This window comes from Ochotona curzoniae, unplaced genomic scaffold (genome assembly GCF_017591425.1).
Source record: "Ochotona curzoniae isolate NIBS_2020 unplaced genomic scaffold, NIBS_Ocur_1.0 contig_883, whole genome shotgun sequence".
Classification (NCBI taxonomy): Eukaryota; Metazoa; Chordata; class Mammalia; order Lagomorpha; family Ochotonidae; genus Ochotona; species Ochotona curzoniae.
In genome coordinates, this window is record NW_024466599.1 from 49,122,999 (window position 1) to 49,147,463 (window position 24,465).

General features: G+C 40.4%; 1 protein-coding gene across 1 annotated transcript in view; it reads right to left on the minus strand.

The window, feature by feature from the left end:
* Positions 1-15,899: 15,899 nt before the first annotated feature.
* CUNH2orf73 (chromosome unknown C2orf73 homolog) overlaps positions 15,900-24,465 on the minus strand; it is a 33,093-nt gene continuing 24,527 nt past the window's right edge. Inside the window, exons 4-5 of the mRNA XM_040994056.1 lie at positions 17,286-17,401; positions 15,900-16,270 (exon numbers count right to left, since the gene is read on the minus strand). Coding sequence (XP_040849990.1) covers positions 16,070-16,270; positions 17,286-17,401 — 317 coding nt within the window. The 3' untranslated portion in view covers positions 15,900-16,069. The remainder of the gene's footprint in view (positions 16,271-17,285; positions 17,402-24,465) is intronic.

Sequence of the window (24,465 nt, forward strand, 5' to 3'; positions counted from 1 at the left end):
CAGCTGCTCTCCAAGCAGGAGGCAGCCCGGGGCCACTCCTGCGCCCACCCACTCTGTGGGATTAGCTTCCTGGCAAAGCTATGATTGTGTTTCTGGCACTGGTGTCGTCCTCCCAGGAGACGCCACCACGGCTGCCTCTGCCCTCGCCTACCACTGGCATGTCTGAAATTTACTAGAAACAAGATGTGGACAACTGTGATAGCAGGTGTGATGCCTGTGGCGACCCAGCCTCCCTTCAGCGGGCTCCAGACTGGGGCTTGCACCCTGTAATTGCAGGGGTGCTGTGTTGGGATATCGCCTTTCTTCCCAAGACCAAGCAGAACCTAGGTCAAGGCACCTGCTGGGGCCAGCCGTGCCCCTCTAGGAGGTGGCAAGGGGAAGCAGCATAAGGATGGGCCTGCCTCAGCTTTGAGGTTCCCACAGCAGCTTGCACCCTCCCAGACAGGCAGGGTGTCGACTCCCAGCAGTGGTGCTACAGGGACAGGCCTTCTCATTTCCACAGTGCTGCTCTAGCATGGGAGAGGGGTACACATCTCCATATCCCAACATGCCCCATTTTGCTATCTGCAGGACTCAGGAAGAAACGAGGACATATTCAGACAGCAACTTGATTTCTCTATTTCCTTGAACAACCTCAAACACAGACATGGCTGTGAGAAAATTCATCTGGCCGCCCATCAGACCCCATGGGTGCCTGGAAAGGACTAACAGCATCCGCTGCTTTCTGTCAAAGGTCACCCCCTAGGCTCTGAGGAATTTTTTCCAGATTTACAAAGGAGGAACGGATCAAATGCCTGTCATAACACACTTCAGAAAACAAGGAGCAACCAGAAGTTCCCATTCAGCTAAGGAATCTTTGAAAATCCTGCCCTGGGTGGAGTGACATTTGCTAACAATAAAAACAGTTCCCTTGGCAGGCCGCCCTGGGTATGGCCAAGCCTATCCAGGCAGCCACACTGTCCCTCTGGGGACTGTGTCTCACCTCTCAAGACTTCCAGGAAGTTCCTGAGAACGTCAGGAACTCTGTGCTGGTCCTGGTGGGTCACACACTGCCCTGCCATCCCAGCTTCCTCTCCACCCACAGAGCAAGAGAAGCAGACCTCTGCCAAAGAACTTTCCCCCTGCTGTGGCCCACAGGAGGCTGTTTTCACTTTTCCCTACAGTTTTGACTGACCTGTGTTGGTGGAGGCAGAGTCAGTAGGCAGAGAGGTCCCGCCAGTCTGAAAATGTGGTTTCAACTCCTTCTTTAAGGGATGACAAAAATACGAGACTAGCAGAGAATCACTCAGTGTGCTTGCACCATGTGAACTCCCTACAATGCTAGCGGCAAGGTGAGGGGAGGACCGTGGCGCTCAGCCACGCTGCACCGGGGATGCCTTTGTTGCTCTTGCTGGATTCTTTCAATAACCTTGGCAACTTGGTGCAGTGAGAAATGTCAGTGTGACACTGATTTACAAATGACCCCATGGCCTGGGAAGGCAATATATTTAAATACATATGAAAACAAATTGCTCTATGGTATTCCTTTTCTCTCCTCCAAAGAGTGCTTGCACTCTAACCAAGGAACTGCGCTGGTCACTGAAAGAACCATTTTCATGTGCTAGTTAAAATATTCATCATGACTTTAAAGAGGAGACGGTGAAATTCTGCAGCTGTTAGTTTACAAATTTAAAAGCACTTTCAAACCAATTTTCTTCTCTTCTTGATGTTTAAATTCCTCCAGTGAGTCAGGGAGTATTGCTGTACTTTTTGCTTCAAGAGTTAGGAAACTCAGATTTCTTTTGACACAACGACCTTCTCCAAGAGCTGCCTTGGGGTTAGAAACCAGATCATCCAGCATTTGGTCCAGTGTCTGGTCCAAGTTGCCTGCTCAATGGTTTTCAGGGCTTCTATTCAGCTTCCTGACAGAGGGATTACTGTTAGACAATAAACGCCATGATGTCTATAAACTCAGGGTCATTTCACATCAAATATCCCATACAAATTCCCAACCTTTTCCAGGAAAATCATTTTGGTGAACTAAGGATTTCAGTGCTTGGTATGGAAGGACTCTGTATTCCAGTGTGATGGCCAAAGTTTCTTGCGGCCTGGGTGTGACTTGTATGCGTAATTGTGTACAACACTGATTGGAGCTTCAGGTCCCTACAACGACCCTCAGGCTGGATAGTTTGTCAGAATCACTCCAGAGCCCACTGAGAGCTCTTCTTCTCACTGGCATAGTTCATATGGTGTAAGGGTCAGATTAGCTCCAGAAGCCAAAGGAGGCAGGTCCTCAGGAGGTCTAACTCCAGGCTCCCTGCGGAACTGTGGACAGCACTAACCTCTCTCAGCAGGCATGCATGACAAAAGGCACAGCGTGCTGCCTCACGGGGAACTTAGCTGAGCTCAGGGTGTCCAGAGTTCTCTGAGCTTTGTCCCAGGTTAATGGTTGGCTGCCTGCATGGCTAATCGTAGTTCACAATGCCTGTAGAGGTCAAGTGTGTACCAGGCAGCCCAAGACCCTTCATCATAAAGCATCACATGTTAGTAAAAAGTAATTGGCATGGCTAAGAACCCTAAGTAAACAAAAACACTCCTATCAGGGAGGACATATTGAGCTGTTAGAAATGACCTCCCAGGAACCAAGAGCAAGAACCAGGCCTCTTTTTGGACAAGGTTAATCCTTTTCTGAACAAGCATATATAGGATCAGAGGAGTCCAATGTTGAAACAAAATGGAGGAAACTACAGATAGACATCTGATAGGGATTCTTTCTCTGCCCCTCCAGAGCAGTAATATTTTTGAGTGTGTATGAGAATTACTATATACCAAACTGTGTGTACTATTAGCAAGAGAATCCAGCTTTAATTATTTTAAAGATACCATCCCACTACCCTGAGCTTTCACCACAACAAAATACATCAGCTGTTGCTGCTCTACAATAAACAAAATCAAGCAAACAAAAGCGTCTCCTCAAATAAAACTGTTTTTACAGAACTAAAGCTGAAAACCCGATTTGTGATTCCTACAAGTAATATTTTAGCCATCAAAATTGAGATCATGATTTTCTGCAACTCTTTGGATTATGATTGTGAAACAAAGGGCTAGGAACTCTGGGGACCGATTCTGGAGTGTCTCCTTCTAGTATAAAGTTGACTCGTTAATGAGGAAATGGTGTGAGCCATAACGTTTCCCAAGAGTAAAATATTAGATGTTCCAATATGTAGAACTTTAAAACTTGGTTTTACAGAGCTATTTGGAGAAAACATTACAATAAAAACTTAATACAAGTAAGTAAAATATAAACTCCTTTCTCTACTTCTCACAAAACCCATCTTTGAATGTCATGAGCTCATAATGGTAGTGGGCTCTTGCTTCCTGGGTAAAATATTGTACCTCATCTTCATAAACTGAGTCAAACAAAATCATTCCCTCCATAAATCTTAATAAATTACCAATGTATTTCTGTGATAGAGAATGGTTTCCTTCTGCTACATTTTGATTTATAGCATACCCTTTACTAGAGCCATGTTCTTAAGTAGCGCATTTTCTAACCAAACGGTTTTATGCAGTCTGTATCCTAACATCCTGAATACAAATATATTTTTTTAAAAAGACCATTACTAGACTACATTAGCAATAGACTTTATACATATGCATTTCCAGGAACATTTATAAAAAGGGGGCACTGGCACTGTGGTATAACATGTTAAGCCACTGATTGATGGCAGAAATCCAAGAGTGCTGGTTTGAGTCCTGGTTGCTCCATTTCTGATCTAGTTCCATGCTTATGTGCCAGAAAAGCAGCAGAAAAGTTCACAGAGAAGCAGTGGGAGCAATTCTAGGGCCCCTGCATCTGGGTGGGAGACTCGGATGGATTTTCAGGTTGCTGGCTTCAACCCTTGCCCAATTCTGACCATTGAGGTCATTTCGTGACTGAAGCAACAGATGGAAGATCTCTCTCTCTCCCCCTGAATTCAGTCTTTCAGATAAATACATCTTTTCTTAAATAAATCTTTATTGCACAATAGAGGAGGCCAATAGTTTCTAGACTCTTGAGATTTCACAGACGAAGGAAATTACTCTAATTTGAGGAGAAAACGACGTAAAATCATATTTTCTTTTGCTAAATAGGCACAGCAAGGAAAATGCAACTCCTAGAAACCATTATCAGACTATTTCATGAAGGAACATTATTGTAGTGAATATACAGATTAACTATAATATGACTGACTTGACTGCTTTTCTGTTTATATCTACCTTTTCCCATTGGATTTAATATATGTTTATTTTTTAATTGAACTATTGGAAAGGCAGAGTGGCAGGGGCAAGAGACAGAGAAGACAGATCTTCCATCCACTGGATTCCTCCGCAAAGGCCCACAACAGCCAGTACCAGGCCATGTCAGAACTGGGAACCAAGAATTCTATTCCAGTCTCCCCTCTGCATGGCAGGAACCAAAGTATTTATGCCATTATCAAGTTGCCTCCCATGTATATTGGCAGGAAGCTGGATCAGAAACATAGTAACTAGGACTTGATCTGGGACTCTGATAAGAAATGTGGGTGTTCAGACTTTCTGCACCTCGACACTCACCCCTTAATCTTTTAAATGACATTGTTAAGTGTCTACTTAAGTGAACACTAGTGGGTGCCTGATACCATTAGTCGTGAAATAATGAGACATGGTGATCAACTGAGTCTGGAGCAGAATACTCGGGTTTGAATTCCAGTCTGACTGCTTAATAGCTATGTGACCTTGAACACATTATTTAAACTCTCTAAGTCTGTTTCATTATCTCTACAATAATAATATTAATAACATCCACTTAAGAGAGATGCTGTGTGGATTACTGATTTAAAATACATCTTACACATAGAACAGGGCCTTTTACAACTGGATTGTGTTTAATATTATTTATAAAGGTCTATGTCTACAGGTATCCATATTTTGCCCTCATGTTTGAATTGCAATTTGGTTTAGCTTAGAACTCTCTCCTGAGTGGACAATGTTGTAGTATACAAGGTTAAGCTTGCTCTTATGATAACAACATCAAATATGTGCATCCCTTCATTTCCTAGCTGTTCCGGTGACACATCTGGGAAAGCATCATATGATGGTCCGATTACTTGGGCCCTTGCATGCATGTGAGAGACCCGCATGAATCTCAAGGCTGCTGCTTGGAAGGTCTCTCTCTTCTCTCTCTCTATATATATGATATATATGATAAAATAATACACATATATCTATTATAGTCAACCCAGATGCAAGGAAATCTGAGAAATATTACTTTTAACTATGGTTAGCCAAAATTCCAGATAAAAATGGGTGATCTTTATTTTTAGAGAAAATAGAGAGACTGGCTATTGAGGAATAACTGTATCATTACCACTTTTATGGCTAATTTCTCTCATATTCCCCCTATTATCTACTTTTGGCACCTGTAGTATCCTGTGTCTTCATTTTAATATTTTTATTTTTATCTTCACACACTGCATTATGAAAGATTCATTTTTTGTGTATTTTGTATTAATACAAACATACTGTAAGTCTTCCAGAGGTACAGTTCTAAGAAAACAACTGTACTACCCTTTCTGCCCTTCTTCTCCTATACCCCCCTCTTCCCTCCCTCTCTTCAGCAGTACTTGTGCAGGTAGAATTTTAATCCACTCTATATTTGCAGGCTTTGTAACAGCTGGCATATAACAAAAAAAACATGATATTCATTTTTTAAAAAGATTTATTTTCTTTTCATTACAAAGTCGGATATACAGAGAGGAGGAGAAACAGAGAGGAAGATCTTCCATCCGATGATTCCCTCCCCAAGTGAGCGCAACAGCAAGTGCTGCACTGGTCCGAAGCTAGGAACCAGGAACTTCTTCTAGGTCTCCCACACAGGTGCAGGGTCCCAAAGCTTTGGGCTGTCCTTAATTGCTTTCCCAGGGCACAAGCAGGGAGCTGGATGGGAAATGGAGCTGCTGGGATTAGAACCGGCACCCACATGGGACCCCAGCATGTTCAAGGCGAGGACTTTAGCTGCTAGGCCACTGTGCTGGGCCCTGATAGTCGTTTTTTTGATAATGGCTTATTTCACTAGGCACAGTGGTTTCAAGTTGCATTCATTTTGTTGCAAAACATAGGATTTCATTCTTTTTTATGGCTGAGTAGTATTCCACAGGGTATACATACCACATTTTCCTTATCCAATCATCCATTGATGGACATCAGAGTTGATTTCATATCTTAATTATTGTGAATGGAGCTGTTATGAACCTAGGTGTACACATAACTCTCTCATTTGCTGGTTCTATTTCATTTGGGTAAATACCCAGGACTGGGATAGCTTTGTAATATCATGCATTTATTTTCACATGCCTGAGAAAACTTAAAACTGTCCTCCATAAGGGTGGTGCTAGTATATATTCCCACCAACAGCAGGCTAGGGTCCCCTATCCCCCACATCCTTGCCAGCATTTATGTTTTGATTTTCAGATGACAGCCATTCTAACTGGGATGAGGTGATGCTTCATTGAGATCTTTATTTGCACTTCCCAAATAACAAGTGATTCTGAGCATTTTTTCATGTTTATCTTTGCCATCTGTAATTCATCCTTTGAAAATTGCCTGTTTATGTCCTTTGCCAATTTTTGTTGTTGTTGAATCTCTTAAGCTCTTCATAGATCTTAGATATTAATCCTATATCAGTTGCATTTTGCAAATATTTTCTGCCATTCTGTTGGCTCCATCTTTGTTGACTTTTTTTTTTTGGCAGAGCAGAAGCTTCTAAGCTCGATGTAATCCCATTTATTTATTTTTGCTTTAATTGCTGTGCTTCTGGGGTTTTCTCCAAGGTTTTACATCCATGTCTTAAAAAGTTTTGCTAATGTTTTCCTCTACTACTTTGATGGTATGGGACCATGGGTTTAGTCCTTTGATCTGTTTTGATTTGACTTTTGTATAAGGTGTAAGGTAAGGGTCTTGTTTTGTTGTGGGATAAGGAGTCAATTAGTGCTCCTTAGCCTGGGCACAACAGTAACTGGGCTTGTGGCTAAAAACACCTAGACTAATTGGACTCATCTGTATCCAATATCCTGCCTAAAGAGGATGTGGGGGGAAGAGTATATAAGGAGAAGTGAAGGAGCAATAAAGGGAGATTGTGCAGACTTCTACCATTACTGGTGTCCTGTTGGTGCTTCATCCCCAGACCCTCTCCCTGTCCACATTACTGACTGCTGGCCGGAGCATTGTTTCATGCTTTTAAACATGTACATCCAATTTTTCCAGCACCATTTACTGAAGAGACTGTCTTTTCTCCTTGGATTTCACTTTTCTTGTAAAAGTTAATTCCTGGGCATTCTATTCTGTTCCACAGATCCAATGGCACATGTATTATTAGATTTCTGAGAAATCTCCATATTGTTTGATTCATTTAGCTTCATCTTCCAATTTATTTATTCATTAAACATGTTTAGGCTACTGACTTATGTTTTTGAAAAATAATGTATTTTTGTCTCTGGAATCTTCACAACTTTTTTCTCCAGATATACTTTTTTTTTATTGTGTCCTGATCTTTTTGTATGGATTCCCCTCCACCCCCATATTTAGAGTCATTCTTACCATATTCATTATATTATTTTTTCTTAAACTTTTATTATTTTATGATACAATTCCATTTACAAATTTACAGCACCATGACGTTCAACAACATGCTACTGAATGACTATTGTGTCACTAAAGAAATGAAAATCAAGAACCTTCTGAAGAAAATGATGTTACTGTATGATCTATGAGTCAGCGAAGAATTTAATGAGAAAGTGTTTTGATGAAACTAAATTTAAAAAGGTCAAAATCCATGAGATATTGCTTCTGCTAATCTTTGTTGGTGAGATATGTCTCCTTTAGGCAACAAATGTTTCTTTTTTTAATCCAGTCTATTCATATATGACATTTGATTGATGAGTTTAAGCCATTTACATTAAGGTTAATATGAATGGGTGGTAATTTTGTCCTGTTATTTAAGCAATGGGCTGTTAACTATTATTCTGTTGTATTACTGGTATGTTCTTTGCATTTGCCTTTGGTTTTGTTTGGTGCTATTCCTCTTCTCTGTGAAGAGAACATCTTGAAGTATCATTTGTAGGGCAGGTTTGGAAGAGGCAAATGCTTTTAATTTTTCTTTACTGTGGAAGAATTTTTCATTTTCAAAAACAAAGGAAAACGTTGCTAGGCACATTATCCTGGGAGGACAATTTTTTTTTGCCTTTAGAATCTGGAATATATTGCTCCATTCTCTTCCTGCACGTAGTTTCCTGAGAGAGGTCTCCTGTGAAGTTGCCAGTTCTCTATAGGTCAATTGAGTTTTTTTCACATGCACATTTAAGGATCATTTCTTTATGTTCAACTGAAGAGAGCTCAATGATCATGTGTCTTGGTGAAGATCATTTTTGATCAGGCCTGTTGGGAGTTCTATGCCCCTCCTTGATCTTGTTTCCCAATTCTTTCTCTAGATTAGGGAAATTTTCCCTTATTATTTCATTAAATACAGCTTTAATCCCAGCTTCTCCTTTTTGCACCTTCTGGGACTCCCATAACTCTTATATTTGGCCTTTTAAGAGTGTCTTTCAATTCTTGAATACCTTTTTTTAGCTTGATCCAGCTCTGCTTCCAGCTTTTTGTTTGCTTCCCCCTGGTGACAGGAAATATCTTCCAATTCTGAGATTCTTTTTTCTTCTGCTTGCTTCATTCTATGTTGGAGACTATCCGCTGTACATTTAATTTGCTCCACTGTATTCTTCATTTCTGATATTTCAGTTATCGTTGGATTAATTTCTTGAGTGACATGTTCCTTAAATTTCTTGAACTCCTATATTATGTGCTTCTTGTTGTTAAGTTTTATAATAAGTGTTTTGAATTCTGTATCCCCCATTTTCTTGATATCTTCCTCAGTAAACTGTGAAGTTTGCAAAAGCTTTTGCTCCTTTTCAGGGGAGTCTTCAGTAATATTCCCTGTGCCTCTGTCTCTTCTTTTGCTCTTGGTCATTGTACTTCTGGTTAGCAAAGTCTTCTCCTTGGGGCAGGTTTCTAAGCTGTCACCCACAGGTCTACAATGTGATTTTACTTATTGTGGTTGACACACAGCTCTTTATTTGCAATCACTTGTGCCACTCCCTCCAGCGGGTTCCAGGTCTGGGTTCTTATGTTAGATTTCCACCATGGTCTCTGTAGGCCTAGCTCCTGGCTCACCAGTCTCCACCTCCTGTGATGATGTGCTGAGCCTATACCATTGCCTGTATAATCTTTCTCCCACTTCTGGTTTGAGCAGGTCCCAGGATTAGGGAGACACCCAGAATCCTAGATTGCTGGTGGTGCTAATTTTGCCAGAACCTGTTGGGTATTAGGTCTGAGAGTTACACGGACCTTTTTTGAATCATACAATGTCAAAGTCGGTATTATTTTCACTGTGGGGCCAGTGCAATGCACTGATCTCAGTGAGTTTGTGCCCAGCTCGGTGCATGCACGGTTCACTGTTGTTTCTGCAGTAGTGAAGTCTTTCCACACTGTAAATGGTGCCTGATGTGCCACTACTAGAGTTCTTGATCTGCTGGCCGTCTACCACCTTAAAATTTTATGAATTCTTTATGGTCAGCATATTAAAAATATTCTTTGAGATATACATGTATTATTCCCACCCTGCTATGCCATAGGAACCAGAATTCATTCCTCCTCATTAACTGCAACAGTGTACTCACTGAACAACCTCTTCCGTCTCTGATTCTACTGCTACTATCTGTGAGATCAACGTATTTCAGATTCTAGCATCACGTAGTATTTACTTTCTGGAGCCTGACTTATTTCACTGAACTTTATATACTCCAGCCTATAGTTGTTGCAAATGTGCGTAACCACCCACACACATTGTTTTTTTTCTTTCTTTTTCTGTTAAATTGGCTTTTAGGTTGATTTCCCATCCTGATTATTGTGAATATTGCTGCAATAAACATGGGAGTCAGGTGCTTCTTCATTATGTCAAATTCATTTCCCCTGGATCTATCCAAGTAGTGAACATTCAGTGTTTTAACATTACTGGATCATCCAGTAGGGTTTTTTTTTTTTTTTGAGGAATCTCCACATTGTTTTCATACTGGTTATACTGATTTATATCCTTACTAAAAATATATGAAAATTTTCTGAATCTTCATAAGTATATTTTTATCTTTAAAAAATATTTGAAAAGGAGAGTAAAAAAAAAAAAACCCAGAATCAGATGAAGAGCTCTAATTCACTGATATGCTCTCTAAATACCTGCAAAGTCCGGGGCTGGGTTGGATCAAAGCCACATGTCAGTACCTCAGTACAGGTTTCTGACATGGGTAGCAGGAGCCTATTTACTTGAACTTGACCACTATTACCCCGGAATCTGCATTAGCAGGAAGCTAGAATCAGAAGTAGAGCTAGGATTTGGACCGTAACTACCCTGATATGCAATGCAGGCATCTTATCCCTAGGCCAAACAGGTCCCATTTCTCACTTTTTTTTTTTTTACAGTCATTCTCACTGGGGTGAGGTGGTCTGTCCTTGTGGCTTTATTTGCCATTTCCATAATCAAGCCAGTCTTTCTGCTTATTTCTTGGTTTGGGTGTCCTACACTACCTATACATACACATTTGGACCCCCCTTATATGCACAGCTCAGTATGGTAAATATATCTTCTTGGTAATCAGTTTCTTAAATCTTAGACAATTGGGAGAAGACAGTCTACAATCCTTTTCGTGGCAAGAAACCTCTTCCAGGAACTTGGCTTTCTACTTAGCTCCAACTCCATTGGATATGGGATTTCCATTTTTATGCCACATCAGAGATTAAAATCCTCAGCTGCTATGTACATTTTCTGATTTTGATAATCTAGTTACCTACTCAGTTTTACCTCTTTCTCAGTGATTCTTTTATTTTCTCTGCATCTGAGGCTTTTAAATTCCTGTTTTAGTTAACTGTGTTTCAAATGTTTTTTTTTTTAAGATTTTACACAGAATTTATCAGTGATAGGAATGATGGGTACTTTCCATGTAGTTCATCACAGTGATGTCTAACAAGCAATAATTTAAATATTCCAAAGCAATGAAATCACAGCCTTTCACTAAAAGAGCCAGAACTACTTACTCTGACACTTCTTTGACTGCCTGTGTTTATTTGCAGTGTATCAGTATTGCCTTGTTGGTTGACATCAAGAATTAAGAGAATGGGCACTGAAGATTCTAGGTTCTGGCCCTAGTTTCCTTACTTGCTAAAGACGAACTTGGGGCAATCATGTTAAATCTGTTTACCGTCAGCTGTAAAACCAGAATACTATTTTCCCAGTTCCATGGATTTGTAAGGACTTATTCCAATATCCCACCCTGGACCCTGCGCCATTCCTTCTTCCTCACAGCTCACGGAATTCGCGCCAGTCCAGCCATCCACCAATCAGATGTAACCTGGCATTCCACCTGAGAATCTCACCCCCAGTCTCTCAGCCCCTTCCCCAAACCCGCTCACTCGCCAATCATCCCCAGGCATTCACCTGCAGGCACCAATCCCCTGGGGCCTTGACCTCAATCCCTCCCAATCCCCGCTCCCCCACACCTGGCAGACAAAAAAGGCCCCCAGGTGCGGTTCGCCCCTTTTTGCTCTCTCTCTTCCTCTCCTTGGTTCCTCTCCCCTGCTCTACCTCCCTTCCCTCCCCTTCCCTGTTCCTGCCCCACTCGGTTCTCTCTGTCTCTCTCTCTCTCTTCTTCCTTGCTCTCCCCCTTCCCTTTCCCTTTCCCCCTTTTCCTGCCCCGCTGGAATAAACTTCCTAAGATATGTCGTTGCGTCTGGTGTTTTCAGCTCACGGTAAAGAACCAGGTTGCGAGAATTAGCTGCGCGTAAAGTATCGTAATATCGTATAACCTAAAATAGAACTCTTACATTCTTTTAAATAACTAACAGGATTATTGAAAGGACCAAATGAGGGAGCTGATTTGAAAATGTTTTAATACTTACACACATTATAAAAACTTAGAGTATTATAATTAGTAATGTTAGGAGTTAAGAACCATTTAAAAAATTCCCTTTTTCCCCTGTAATCTGAAAAGGACTTCATGTTCTGGCAATAAAGTTTATCAGTGAATGGAAACACCTAATGAGAGAGTTACTTGAAAACACTGATTCTCATGAATCTTAACAGTACTACTTCTACTGACAGGCAGCTCTGACTATGGAATTCACGTTTGCAGAGACATACCCTTAGATATTAAAAGAGAGAAGTGATTCTGGAATTAATCATTGCATTTTTCAGTATGCATTTACTTAAGGAGTAGATACTGAAAACTCACTTAACTATTCCATAAGGGATCTACAATTTGGTGGGGGTGGGGGGAGAAGGACTTTTAATTGAATTGGGAGACAGGTAAACTTGTGATTAGACAACAACGAAATTTTTAAAATTCTGAAAGACACTATGAAAAAATAGATGTCTGGAGAAAAAATACTGAGGGTTACAGGAGCTCAATGTATGTGCAGAGGTGAGTGCTGTGGGGCTACACCTAAGACTCATAAACCTAGAGGCAATGGATAGCAACAGATGGAAGGGACTTTGGAGCCTTTGCATTTTGGAAACTCAGCAACTGCATATGGAACAGTAAACCAGTGATCCCTCACCATTGTACATGCGACGCAAAGGAAGCTGCAGCCTGAGCTGTGTGGTAGTAGGGCTGGAGAAGCAGAGCGGTGCCTGGTGATTACTATTCCCAGGAAGTCCAAAGTGCCCATCAGAGAAACCGTCCTCAGATCCTACCTATTGGTATAGCCCAAACCCTATGCCAAAGGCAGACGAAAGAAAACAAAAACAGTTTACACTGATAATGATCTTGCTATCTCAGAATCCAGGGAGACTACGGAACTAGGAATCTCCAGGCATTTGAGAAAAACAGTACAATTCCAAGAATGAGAGGCATCAAATTCAACAAAAATCAAGAAAATAAAGGGAGCAATAGAACGCAGTAAGTATAATTACAATATTCCAGGAGAGCATGTAACTTGCATAATACAGAAAGATGTCTTATGTATTAAAGAAGCATTTATAGATACTGGAAATCTAAAGTATAATATATGATCTTTTGTAATTATTTTTTCCCCCCCTGGGAATCAGAAATACAAAGAAATAGAAGAACAGAGACAGACAAAACTTCTCCATCTTCTGGGTCATTCCTCAAATGCCTGCAACAGCTAGGGTGGGGCAGAGCCAAAATCAACAGATAGGAATTCAATTTAAGTTGAATTGACTCACAAAAGAGCCATCATGCATAGTACCAGGAAGCTGGAATTGGAACTGCAACTAAGATTTGAACTCAGGCACTCCAGTATTAAATGTGGGTGTCTTAAGTGGCATCTTAACTACTGCACCATATGCCATTAATAGATGTCTTTCAAGTTTCAAAAATCGGTTGGCATTTCAATGGACATGGTTAAAAACCAAATTACTTAACAAAGTGTCAAAACAATCCTTCTATTACTTGATGGTAAAAGCACCATGAAAAAGATGAAAGGAAATTTAAGAGACATAATAGATCCAAGTATTCAGTCAGCTAGAACCTATTTCACAAGTGGAGATGAAAATGGAAGAGATGGAAAAAAACAAAATTAAAATTTCAAAGTGTTTCAATTACGTTATTTACTTCTCAGTCTTCTGCTATTGCTATTGTTTTTCTTCTTTGTGGGATTTTCTTTTTTGTAGGATTTTTTTTTCCTGTTTCATAGAAATATCTTGGCAAGATTTGTGCATTTGCAGTGTATCACTAGCAAGTATTACTAGCAAGATTACCTTTAAATATCAATTTTATGTCACATGAGAAGTCCAGCAAGTAAAGTCATATTCCAAACTGGAAGCAGCACAAGCTTAGGGTTTTACTTTCTTGTTGCTGCCCTGGTTAGGTGAGTGAAGTGGACGCCACTTTGTACTGACAGACCAGCCTTGGAGAGTTAGCTTTACATAGCTTGTAATTCTGTCTCTATTATGGAAATCATAAATTCCAGTTCTGTTCTAATGTGCTTTAAAATTAAAGTCCTTTGCTCATAAAACTTTGTTCCAAATCTGGTAACAAGCTCTCCTTACCAGTAATAATGCTTGTATTGTTATAATCATTAATTTATGCTATGAAAGATGAACTTTGAAGCTATTAAAATGAGATAATCTACATGTACAGACAAGGAAAGATCTTCAAGATAGAGATATTGACACAGGAATAAGGAAGTTTTCCTTTTTGGAATAATGAAGTTTTCATTGTTTTATGAGCTTGACTGTATGTTGGGGTCATTTTGTTCAGCATTTCAAGGTGTTCATGTAACAGAAAGGAAATAATGTGACCCTTAATCTGTCACGATGCAACAACTAGAATCCCCCAAGGCATAAATCTGAAATGACACTCATGCTTTGGCAGTTTATTACAATTGCTTCAGTTGAAGCTACTGGGATAAAGCTACAGTTTTAGTCTTCCAAAGTCCAAAAGACAATAGTAAGACACTGGTATATTCCCATGGAGATTTTTTTTTTTTAATTGGAAAGTCACTAATACAAGGAGGAGAAGAGACAGAGAGGAAGATCTTCCATGCACTGATTCACTCCCCAAGTGGCTGCAATGGCCAGAGCTGTGCTGATCCAAAGCCAGGAGCCCAGAGCTTCTTCCGGGTCTCCCACATGGGTGCAGGGTCCCAAGGCTTTGGGCTACTCTTGACTGCTTTCCCAGGCCATAAGCAGGGAGCTGGATGGGAAGCGGGGGTTCTGGGATTAGAATCGGCGCCCATTTGGGATCCAAACGCACGCAAGGTGAGGGCTTTAGCTGCTAGGCTACCACACTGGGCCCCCTGGAGAATTCTAAATCTACAGCAGAGGCATACTCTACCCACTTCTACTTGCAGTGTCACCTATACTATAGTGATATTTTGTGGCACATCAAATGAATCAAATAGAAATAACTAGTGGAATTAATCCTTACCAAACTCATCCAAAAAATTGATTGTGTTAGTACTAGAACTTAAGTAGAAAAATAATTTTGGAAATATTTTGATGTTCTAAGTAATCATGTGTTTGAATAAAGTGTGTATTTGTGTGTTTATCTTCTACTTTCAGAAATGATGCTATATGTTTGTGTTCCTTAGAGGAATTCATCATATAATAATGTATTTATAGAATACAATGCAGATTGACCAGACAGTGGAAGCTGGCATATGTAACACATCAGACATCGCATAACTTCCTTGTATTAGAAACTTTAACCTTCTTATTAACTATTTTAAGTATTTACTGAATTGTTAATGATAGCTACTATAGATTTCACACGCCTAGTTGTGTATGAGTTCTGAATTCAAGAAAAATGAGGAAAACAGCATATTATAAATCACGATTTCTTGAAATTCTAAGAACAGTGATTATGTGCTTACACGGACCATTTACTGATTAATTTACATAATCTTCTCCTTGATAATATTATGAAGTTGATATTCTGCTAAAATTACAAGAAAACTGAAGCCCAGAGAGCCTCAGTAGCTTACCCAAGGTCGCACAGCTCATATGAATTACAGCCAACTTTCCCACCTGTTTGGTCCAAGATTTGTAACTAAACCATGTCTTCTTAAAGTTTATTATTTGTTAACTACATTAATTTTTGTGCAAAAAAAGCCTGTTATGCTTACAAATATTGCAAGATTGACATCAACTGCATGATCTTTTGCAAATGGGGGACTGTGTTAAAATCTGAGTGTATTTGATCTTTTAACGCTTTGTCTCACTTATGTACATGAGATGTTCTAAGATGATAGATTAAAAAAAAAAAAAAAGCAAGCGCCGGGACCTGTATAATGATTGCAACATCTCTACATTTCAGGGATTTCTTATCTGGAGAAGGTAATTTGCCCTGTTTTATCTGTACTTTTTTATTGGTGGAATTAAAGGCTCACGCCTGGTGAGAAGAGCATCTCCTAGAGCCATTTGAAAAATTCTCGCCATCTTCTCCCTTCTCTCAGGACTTCAGGGCATGCCTTGGCTGCCTGTCTGACATCTGTTTCTGATAAGTGAATTTTAAGTCTTTAACAGCTCTTGGGACTTTTGTCGGCAGAGACCTGGTGAGATCATTCTGCTTTCCGCTGAATTTCCTTTCTCTGTGTTTTTGGACTGTTTGGATGAACATGACCTTGGAGCGTTCAGTAATCCCTCTGTTCCCTTAGGAACTCTTGGCCTACTCCCTGGTTTTATCTCTCTTTGCACAAAAGTTCCATGTCTCTGGAAAGGAAAACAAAGTTGACATTAACCAGGGAACACACGTTCTGGAAAAGGCAGCTGTGCACTGAATTCCTGGGTAGCTCAATCTTAGGGATGCTGGCACTTATTTTTTACTTCTTTGCTCGCTGATCCCTACTCTAAACCTAAAGATGCTTCACAATGGTTATCTGTGTGCACCAGAGATGGCACAGGAAGGGAAAAAACCAGGAGCAGGAAATCAAAGAAGCATCTGAGCATTCCGCATTCTCAACCTTTCTGTCATTAGCTTGTATAACAAAGTTCACACCAAATTTCACTTCTTACGTGACAGGATGTTATGATGCAATTTCAATTCATAGATCTAAGGATTTATGACTTCATTCCAAATTAGTCTATTTAGCCTATTAGTTCCAATAAAAGCCTTAGCTATAATGAAAGTAAATATTTGTAGCTTAAAAATAAGGATTCAGCGAAGGACTCCATCAGTTCTATTTGGCTTCATAAGCCTTACATAGAGCTCCCTGCTGCACAGACATGACGCCTATGAAAAAGGTTAGCAGGCCCAGTGTCTGCCATAGTGGTTAAGACGCTGATTGTGATGTGCACATCTTCTAACGTCAGAGTGCCTGGGTCTGATTCCTGGTTCTGCCATTGATTCCAGCTTCTTGCAAATGTGAACTTTGGCAGTGACAGTTCAAGTAGTTAAGTCCTTGTCACTCACGAAGGAGACACGGCCCTCAGCTTCAGTCCACCTAGCCACTGCAGGTATTTGGGGGAGGGAACCAGATTTGGGAGCTTCTAAAAATTTTTATGAACTCCTTTGAAAATGATCAGCATATAAATTCTAAAGAGTGTGATTCAAAGTATAATACTATTCCCTAGTTTTTACTATGGCATATAGATGGGATTCTACCCCACTATATCAGTTTGCTTAACTTAACTAGACTTTTAGAAGGATGATTATTCCTGAAAGGCTTACAGTTACAGCATAAATCTATTCTGTGTATTACGCAGTTAATTCTAAGTACTATCTCACCTTTCCCCGGATAGGCTCATTGGGAGACTTCCGGGCATCATATTGATGTATAAAAGAGATGCGTTCTATAAAATTATTTTGATGTTCTGTTGACACATCAGGAGAGGCAAGTGGAACTAAGGGAAAGGAAAGAGGTTCCATGAGATCTGAATAAAAAGTACATTCATATACGGAAATACAATCAGTATAATAGTCACACTTCATGAAAATTGTTAATATGCAGGATTACATACCACACACGTATTTATCATTCTTCAAAAAAGAGAATTATATCACGATAACCAAATTGGCCCACACATGTGTAATATAATTATTAAAATCACAGTGATTTCAAAGGCTAATTCAATCAATATTAATATAATGAAAGTATACTAGCTTAAAATGCATCACATATGCTTTTTGCACAAATACCAATAAATTTTAGGGGAAGCAAAAGTACAATTTGTCAACTTATTTTTTACAACTAGAATGTAATAACTTCATCAAAAGGAATCTCAGACAGCTGAATAGTGAAGGGACTGATTTTGTTTGTGGGATGGCAACAGAAGAGCGAAGGAAATGCATTCCCAGGGGAGAGTTGGAGAGAAGTTTGCAGTGGAAATTCTACAGAATGAAGTCATACTTCAGAAGAGCAAGTCATACTGCAGCATGGACAGTATAAGTAGGCAGCACTAGTTGGAGTGGGGGCAGACAGGGTGGCCACCTAACTCAGTGAAAGGGGAGCACCTTTCTTCCCAGCTTCCTATAAGGGCACCACCAAGTGATTAGCAGGAAGGAAGGGGCATCTTGGTAATGTATAGGTTTCTGCTATCCATGTATTTGCAGCTAGGTTTTACTGGAGGTTAAGTTTGTGGTCCCCACTGACTTTCAACATGGCCTGAAGATGGGCAGGGCGCAGGACACCTGTGATGCACTCTCTTCCCCCCACTATATCTTGGATTCAAAGACCCTCACTGCCACGGCAGAGCAGTAACCAGTAGCTGTTTCCAAGAGCACCTCTTCTCTCCAGGGATGGGGCTGGCTTCTGGGCTGAGAGCCAGTTCTTTGCTCTCAGTGACTGTGGAAGCCTGGTGTGATTCCTTGATGAACCATGCAGTGTAGCTAGGTCATTGGGTTCAGAGATGCCCACATGCCTGTGGTGGATCATCACAGACGGCTCTGTATTCACACTGAGGACTGCATAGATCCTTAGTGTGGTTCAAGTGCATGTGTGGGAGGAGTGTGTAAGCACTATGGGCTAACCCTGGGCATCGATCATCTTCGTAGTAAGGAGCCAAGGCTTCGGCCATGACAGCCAATATGAACATGCCCTCCCCACTGCTGACAACAGAGGAAGTCTACCAGGTCCAACTTAGATGTCAGCCTGGACTCTTGTCCTACTCTCAAGCACACACACACACACACAAGCTCCTGGCCCAAGCCAGCACATCCTCTGGATATCCACTGCAGAAGCAGACACTCCTTAAGCCTCTGAGGCAAGAAAATCAGCAAACATTTCTACAAATGTCTAAAACTAAAAAATAGAATTACAAGAAAAATGAACAAGGAAGACAGTGTAACTCTCCAGAAGGAACACAAAGCTGAATATTAGATTGTGAAGACAGACACTGAAGAAATGACAGACAAGAATTTCAAAAGAATAAGATTACTCAAAAACACATAGAATCAAATACATGAGATTAAAAAATTCCATACACGCTAGATGAAAAATCATGCCAAGAGATAGAGATATTAAGGAGAAATGAAGCTGAAATTTTAGAAATGAAGAATTCAATATGTACGAAATACAGTGGAAACCCTTAACAACAGACTTGATGAAGCAGAAGAAAGAATATCAGAGCTGGATGACAAATCTTTGGAAACAGACAAAAAAAAAAAGGAAGAAATGATAACTACATCAGGAACATTCTACTGATACTTATGTCAGTTGTTTCGGATGAATATCATAGTCTAGCACAGAGAACATTAGTGTTTTCAAAAACAATTTGATTATATCTGGGGCAAAATGAAACAAAGGATATGAATTGGGTGAGGACATCCAAAATATGGGTTGTGAGACAAGACAGATAAGTTTCAAAATTGCGATTTAATTACATTTCATAGCCATGTGACTTTGAGAAGAGCATTTAACTTGAGATTAAATTTTTTCCTCTGTAAAATATGAATAATAATTTGCTTTCAGATTTTTGAAAATTAGGGCAATGTTTATAATTTACCTCTAATGCTGAGGTCAAATTTCACAGAGCCTTAATATAGAAAAGGAACAGGTCTCTCTCATGTCCTGACCAAAGGAGATTCCATAGAATATAGAAGGAAGCATGGATCTGCTGAATTATCAAAACATTTTGCAAAACTCAAACGCCTTAGTGAACTGGTATGAAGGCTTGGTGGCAGCTTGGGCATGAGGGTATGAAGGTTAGCTGCCGTCAAATGAAAACAGGTCTGGGGACAGCTTTTAAAATATGCTCTTGAATACCTCCCTCCCCCGCATTGCCTTGGGAAATTCATTGTTTGGTCCCAGGCCTTGGAAACTGGCATTAGCTGCCTAGCCATATGTTGTCAACATAGTAACAGCTGAATAGCATAGATTCCCTCCAGGATAAGGAGCTGATGAAAATGGGTGCCTGCTGCCCCCTCGGGCATTTCTTCCTCCACCATTCCCCAAGCAATTGTTCATGCTGGTATATTAAAAGCATCAAAGGATTGCCTTCATTAAGTGATCCCTCTTTTAAACAGTTTAAAGTGGTAGGGGTGGCTTCCAAATAGAGGATGAATCCAGTAGAGTGACAGCAAATGGCAATGGCCAAAACTCATTTTGTGGTGCGTGAAGCTATCCAGTCTCCGTCTCATTTTCTACCAGAGGGAATAGTAGAATAAGAACCTCTGAAAAGCTGTTCCTCCACAAAAACTGTAAGAAGATCAACATCAACTTTTTCAGAACTCTGGAAATTAACGAAAGATAATAATCTAATGAGCATTTAAGAAAAATCACCTAATGTCCACAATAAACATGTCTATTTCCACTGTTTTCACGATGTATTTACTTGAAAGGCAGAATCACAAGGACAGAGGGAGAAATGGCGTGAGAGCAGGGTGTTGTGGAGATCTTCCATTTGCGGGTCTCCTCCCTAAGTGGCAGCAATTGTCAGGGCTCAGCCAGGCCAAAGCAGGAGCCAGGAACTCCATCCAGGTCTCCCACATGGGTGGTCGTTGGGTCCCAAGACTTGTGCCATCTTCTCCTACTTTCCCAGGCTATACATTAGTAAGGAACTGGGTCAAAATTAGAGCAACTGTGACGTGAACCAGTGTCCATACAGAATACCAGTCGTCACAGGTAGCAGCTTAACCACTTGCACCACAATGCTAGATGCTTTTTTCAACAGTATACGGAATATCTAGGTCTTTATAACATATCTGTGTATTTATAAAAATTTGTTTAACTCACAGTTTTGGATGCTTAATGTTCAAACAGCATAGGGCCATCTCTGGAGAGGACCTTATTGCCTATATTACTTCATAGGGGCTGGTATTACAATTCTAGGAAGCAATATGAGTGAGAGATCACATGGCCATACAGGAGATCAGATCCACACACACACAAAGGGGGCAGTAAGGTCCTTCCTCTCTGCTATAGGATGTCATCTCTTAAAGGTTCTACCCCTTGTAAAACACCATTACAGTCAGTACCAAGCCCCTAGTACATGGATTCATCCAAACTACATCCAAAGTGCAGCGCTAGGCTTTATGCATTTTCACTGTTTCTACTCCCTCTGCCCCTGCCTTTTGCAGAAACTTTCAAAACCAGGAGCCTCACAGATACTGAGGCTGCTGCTAACATGGTGGGTAGTTCTCTAGAAACTTCATTCACAGTGCTTGTCTTTATAGCATGTTATAGAGGTGTTTATCAAAGACAAGCAGAGAATTGTTTAACATTGCAGCCACCTAAGATGGAAGTAGCAGTTGAGACAGTAAAGAATTTTTTTAAAGGAGGAAGTTCTTCTTCTTTTATGTATTTGTTTATTTTTAGTTTTTATTGCAAAGTCAGATATACAAAGAGGAGGAGAGACAGAGAAGAAGATCATACGTCAGTTGATTCACTCCCCAAGTGGCCACGACAGCTGGAACTGATCTGAAGCCAGGAGCCCAGAGCCTCTTTTGGGTCTCCCATGCAGGTGTAGGGTTCCAACACTTAGGGCCTTCCTCGACTACTTTCCCAGGCCACAAACAGGGAGCTAAATGGGAAGCAGGCCAGTAAGCATTAGAATCTGCGTACATATTTGAACCTGGCATGTGTAAGGCAAGGATTTTAGCAGCTAGGCTACTACACTGGGCCCACAAATAAGAATCTTCCTCAAACTAGAAATACACATGCTTGCTATTAAGGTTAAAATCCAAAGCCAGCAAGTTCTCAGTCAAAACAATTCCATATCTACTGTATGGAAAATGCTAAGTATAATGAATTCAATTATAAAATTCATATTTTATTGAAATGCAAAAGGCAAAATTTCTATCAATAAAAAACCTCTGCAAGTATAGATTGGGGAGATGTTGGTCAAAGGATATAAAATTTCAGTTAGGAGAAATAAGTTCACGATATACAGCATGGTGACCAAAATTTATAATAACGCATTGTATTCTTAAAAGGTGTCAATGGATAGATTTAAGGGGAGTAGCTGTGCAATGACAATAGCACAGCTGTTTGGCAGGCCTGCATCCTATCCTGGAATGCCTGGGATTGAGTCTCCCTTCTGCTGAAGATGCAGATTTCTACTAATGTGCCTGGGAGGCAGCAGAGGGGCCAAGAGTCCCTGCCACCTGGGAGATGCAGATGGAGATCCTGGCTTCAGTCTGACCCAGCCCCAGCTATTGTAGGCATTTGGGGAGCGAGCCAGCAGACCCTTCCTCTTACTGTTTCTCCCCCTCTCTCTCTCTCCTTCTCTCTTACTTTGTCTTTCAAATAAATAACACTCAAAAGAACTGATTTTAAGAGTTCTATGGCACAATGGCTAAGCTGGCTAATCCTCCACCTCCAAGTGCCAGGATCCTATATGGGCAATGGTTTGTGTTCTGGCTACTCCACTTTCCATCTAACTCCCTGTCTGTGGCCTGGGAAAGCAACAGAGGGATGGCCCAAGGCCTTGGGACCCTACACCTGTGTGGGAGATCAGGAAGAAGCTCCTGGCTTCTGGCTTTGGATTGGCTCAGCTCTGGCCATTGTGGCCACTTGGGGAGTGAACCAGCAGGTGGAAAATCTCTCTCTCTCTCCTTTTCTCTGTAAATCTGCCCTTCCAATACAAATAAATAAATCTTTAAAAACAGTGTTCTCACTATGAAATGGCAGTCAGGTGAATAATGTCAGTTAACTAGCCCAGTTCAGCCACTTCACAATGTATATGTATTTTAAATATGATGTAACATACAATACATATACTTATTTCTCAGTTTTTAAGAGCCATCCACAACACTTAGCCATAGTCCTGATTTAATATAAACAACATAACAAGCACCTTATCTTTTAGGATAACAAATATTGGTTACAGAATAGCTTTTTTTTTTTTTGCAAAACAAATACTTTAAAGCTTTATTAATATTCAAGCTCAATAATTTAGGATTTATGATCTACCATTAAAATAATTGGTTGCTAAATATATTCATACCTGGGAGCTTTTAGATTAAACATAGAGATGATAAACACAAAATACAATTAAACCTACAATCTTTTAATTATGTCAGAAGAAAATTTGATCTAATAGATTTCTAGTGTCATGCTGACAGCTTAAGGAAATTAGATTAAGTCTATAAATAGTATATTAAGATGTCTGAGAGATTTGGATTTAGTTTAAGATTTATATAAGACTATATAATATCTTCTAGGTTTAATTCATAAGATTTATATGAATTATTGAAGTGTTAGGAAAGGGTTAAAATCTCTTTTAAATTTGTTTACTGGTGAGGAAAAGAGAAAGAGTAACTCACACCCATTGGTTTGCTACTCAAATGCCTGTAATGGAAAGGCCAAGCTTGGGGCTAGGCCAGAGCCAGGAGCTAGAAACTCAATCCAGGTCTCCCACAGTGGTGGCAGGAGCCCAGTTACTTGAGGCATCACTTCTTTCCAGGGTCTGCAGTAACAGCAAGGTGGAATCAGGAGCTGGTGCTTGGACTCCAACCCAAGTAACCCAATGTAGCACACGAACAGGACACTTAAACCAACATCTCAGCTGCCAAGGTAACACTGGGAGTCATTCTTAAGGTTCATTTTTAAAAAAAAGATTTAGTTTTATTAGATATACAGAGAGGAAGATCTTCTGTCCTATAATTCACTCCCCAAGTAACTGGACCCCTGGATCTGAGCTGATCTGAAGCCAGGGGCTTCTTCTAGGTCTCCCATGTGGGTTCAGGGTCCCAAGACTTTGGGCCACTTTCCCAGGCCATAAGCAGAGAGCTGTATGGGAAGTGGGGCTACTGGGATTAGCACCAGCTCCCATATGATCCTGCCATGAGCAAGGAAGGCAAGGGCTTTAGCCACCAGGGTATTGCGCCAGGCCCCTTAAGGTGTATTTCACTTGTTCACTCAAATTAAATAGCAAACAAATTAAAGTCACCATTCTTATTTCATGCAAAATATTAAGGGTTTAAGGAAGGAAACATTTTTAGATTTTGTGATATTAAAACTGGAATATTACTTTAAAGCTATGTTGATCAAAAAGGCTATCTTCGACATTGATGGTCTTATATTGAAACATATTATGCCACACCTTGCCACAGTATAATTGTTGATAGTGAGGAGAATTTAAAGATATTTTCAAACCAAGAAAGATGAAGACAGCCACTCCTCCCAAGCCTTTACTCTAAATACTATTACATAAGGACATTGTTCTAGCCTATTACACTGGCATTTCCAGTGAATCCTGCATCTAAATATTTAAACCCTTGTGGCATCCCTTCCCTGTAAATGTGTGTTGGCCTTGTGATGAATGTTTAACTAGTGGGATATGGCCGAAGTGCCAATGTGCCAGTTCTGGACACCAACATGAAGGAAGAAATGCAGTTTCTGTTGCACTCTTGGAAGCTCTGAGTTATCAGGAAAGCTAAAGAAACCACATGGAGAGAGCAGATGGAGAAGTTGGGCCTGCTCATCCCAGCATTAGGAAGTCCAGTCCTTAGACTACCTGCCACAAGT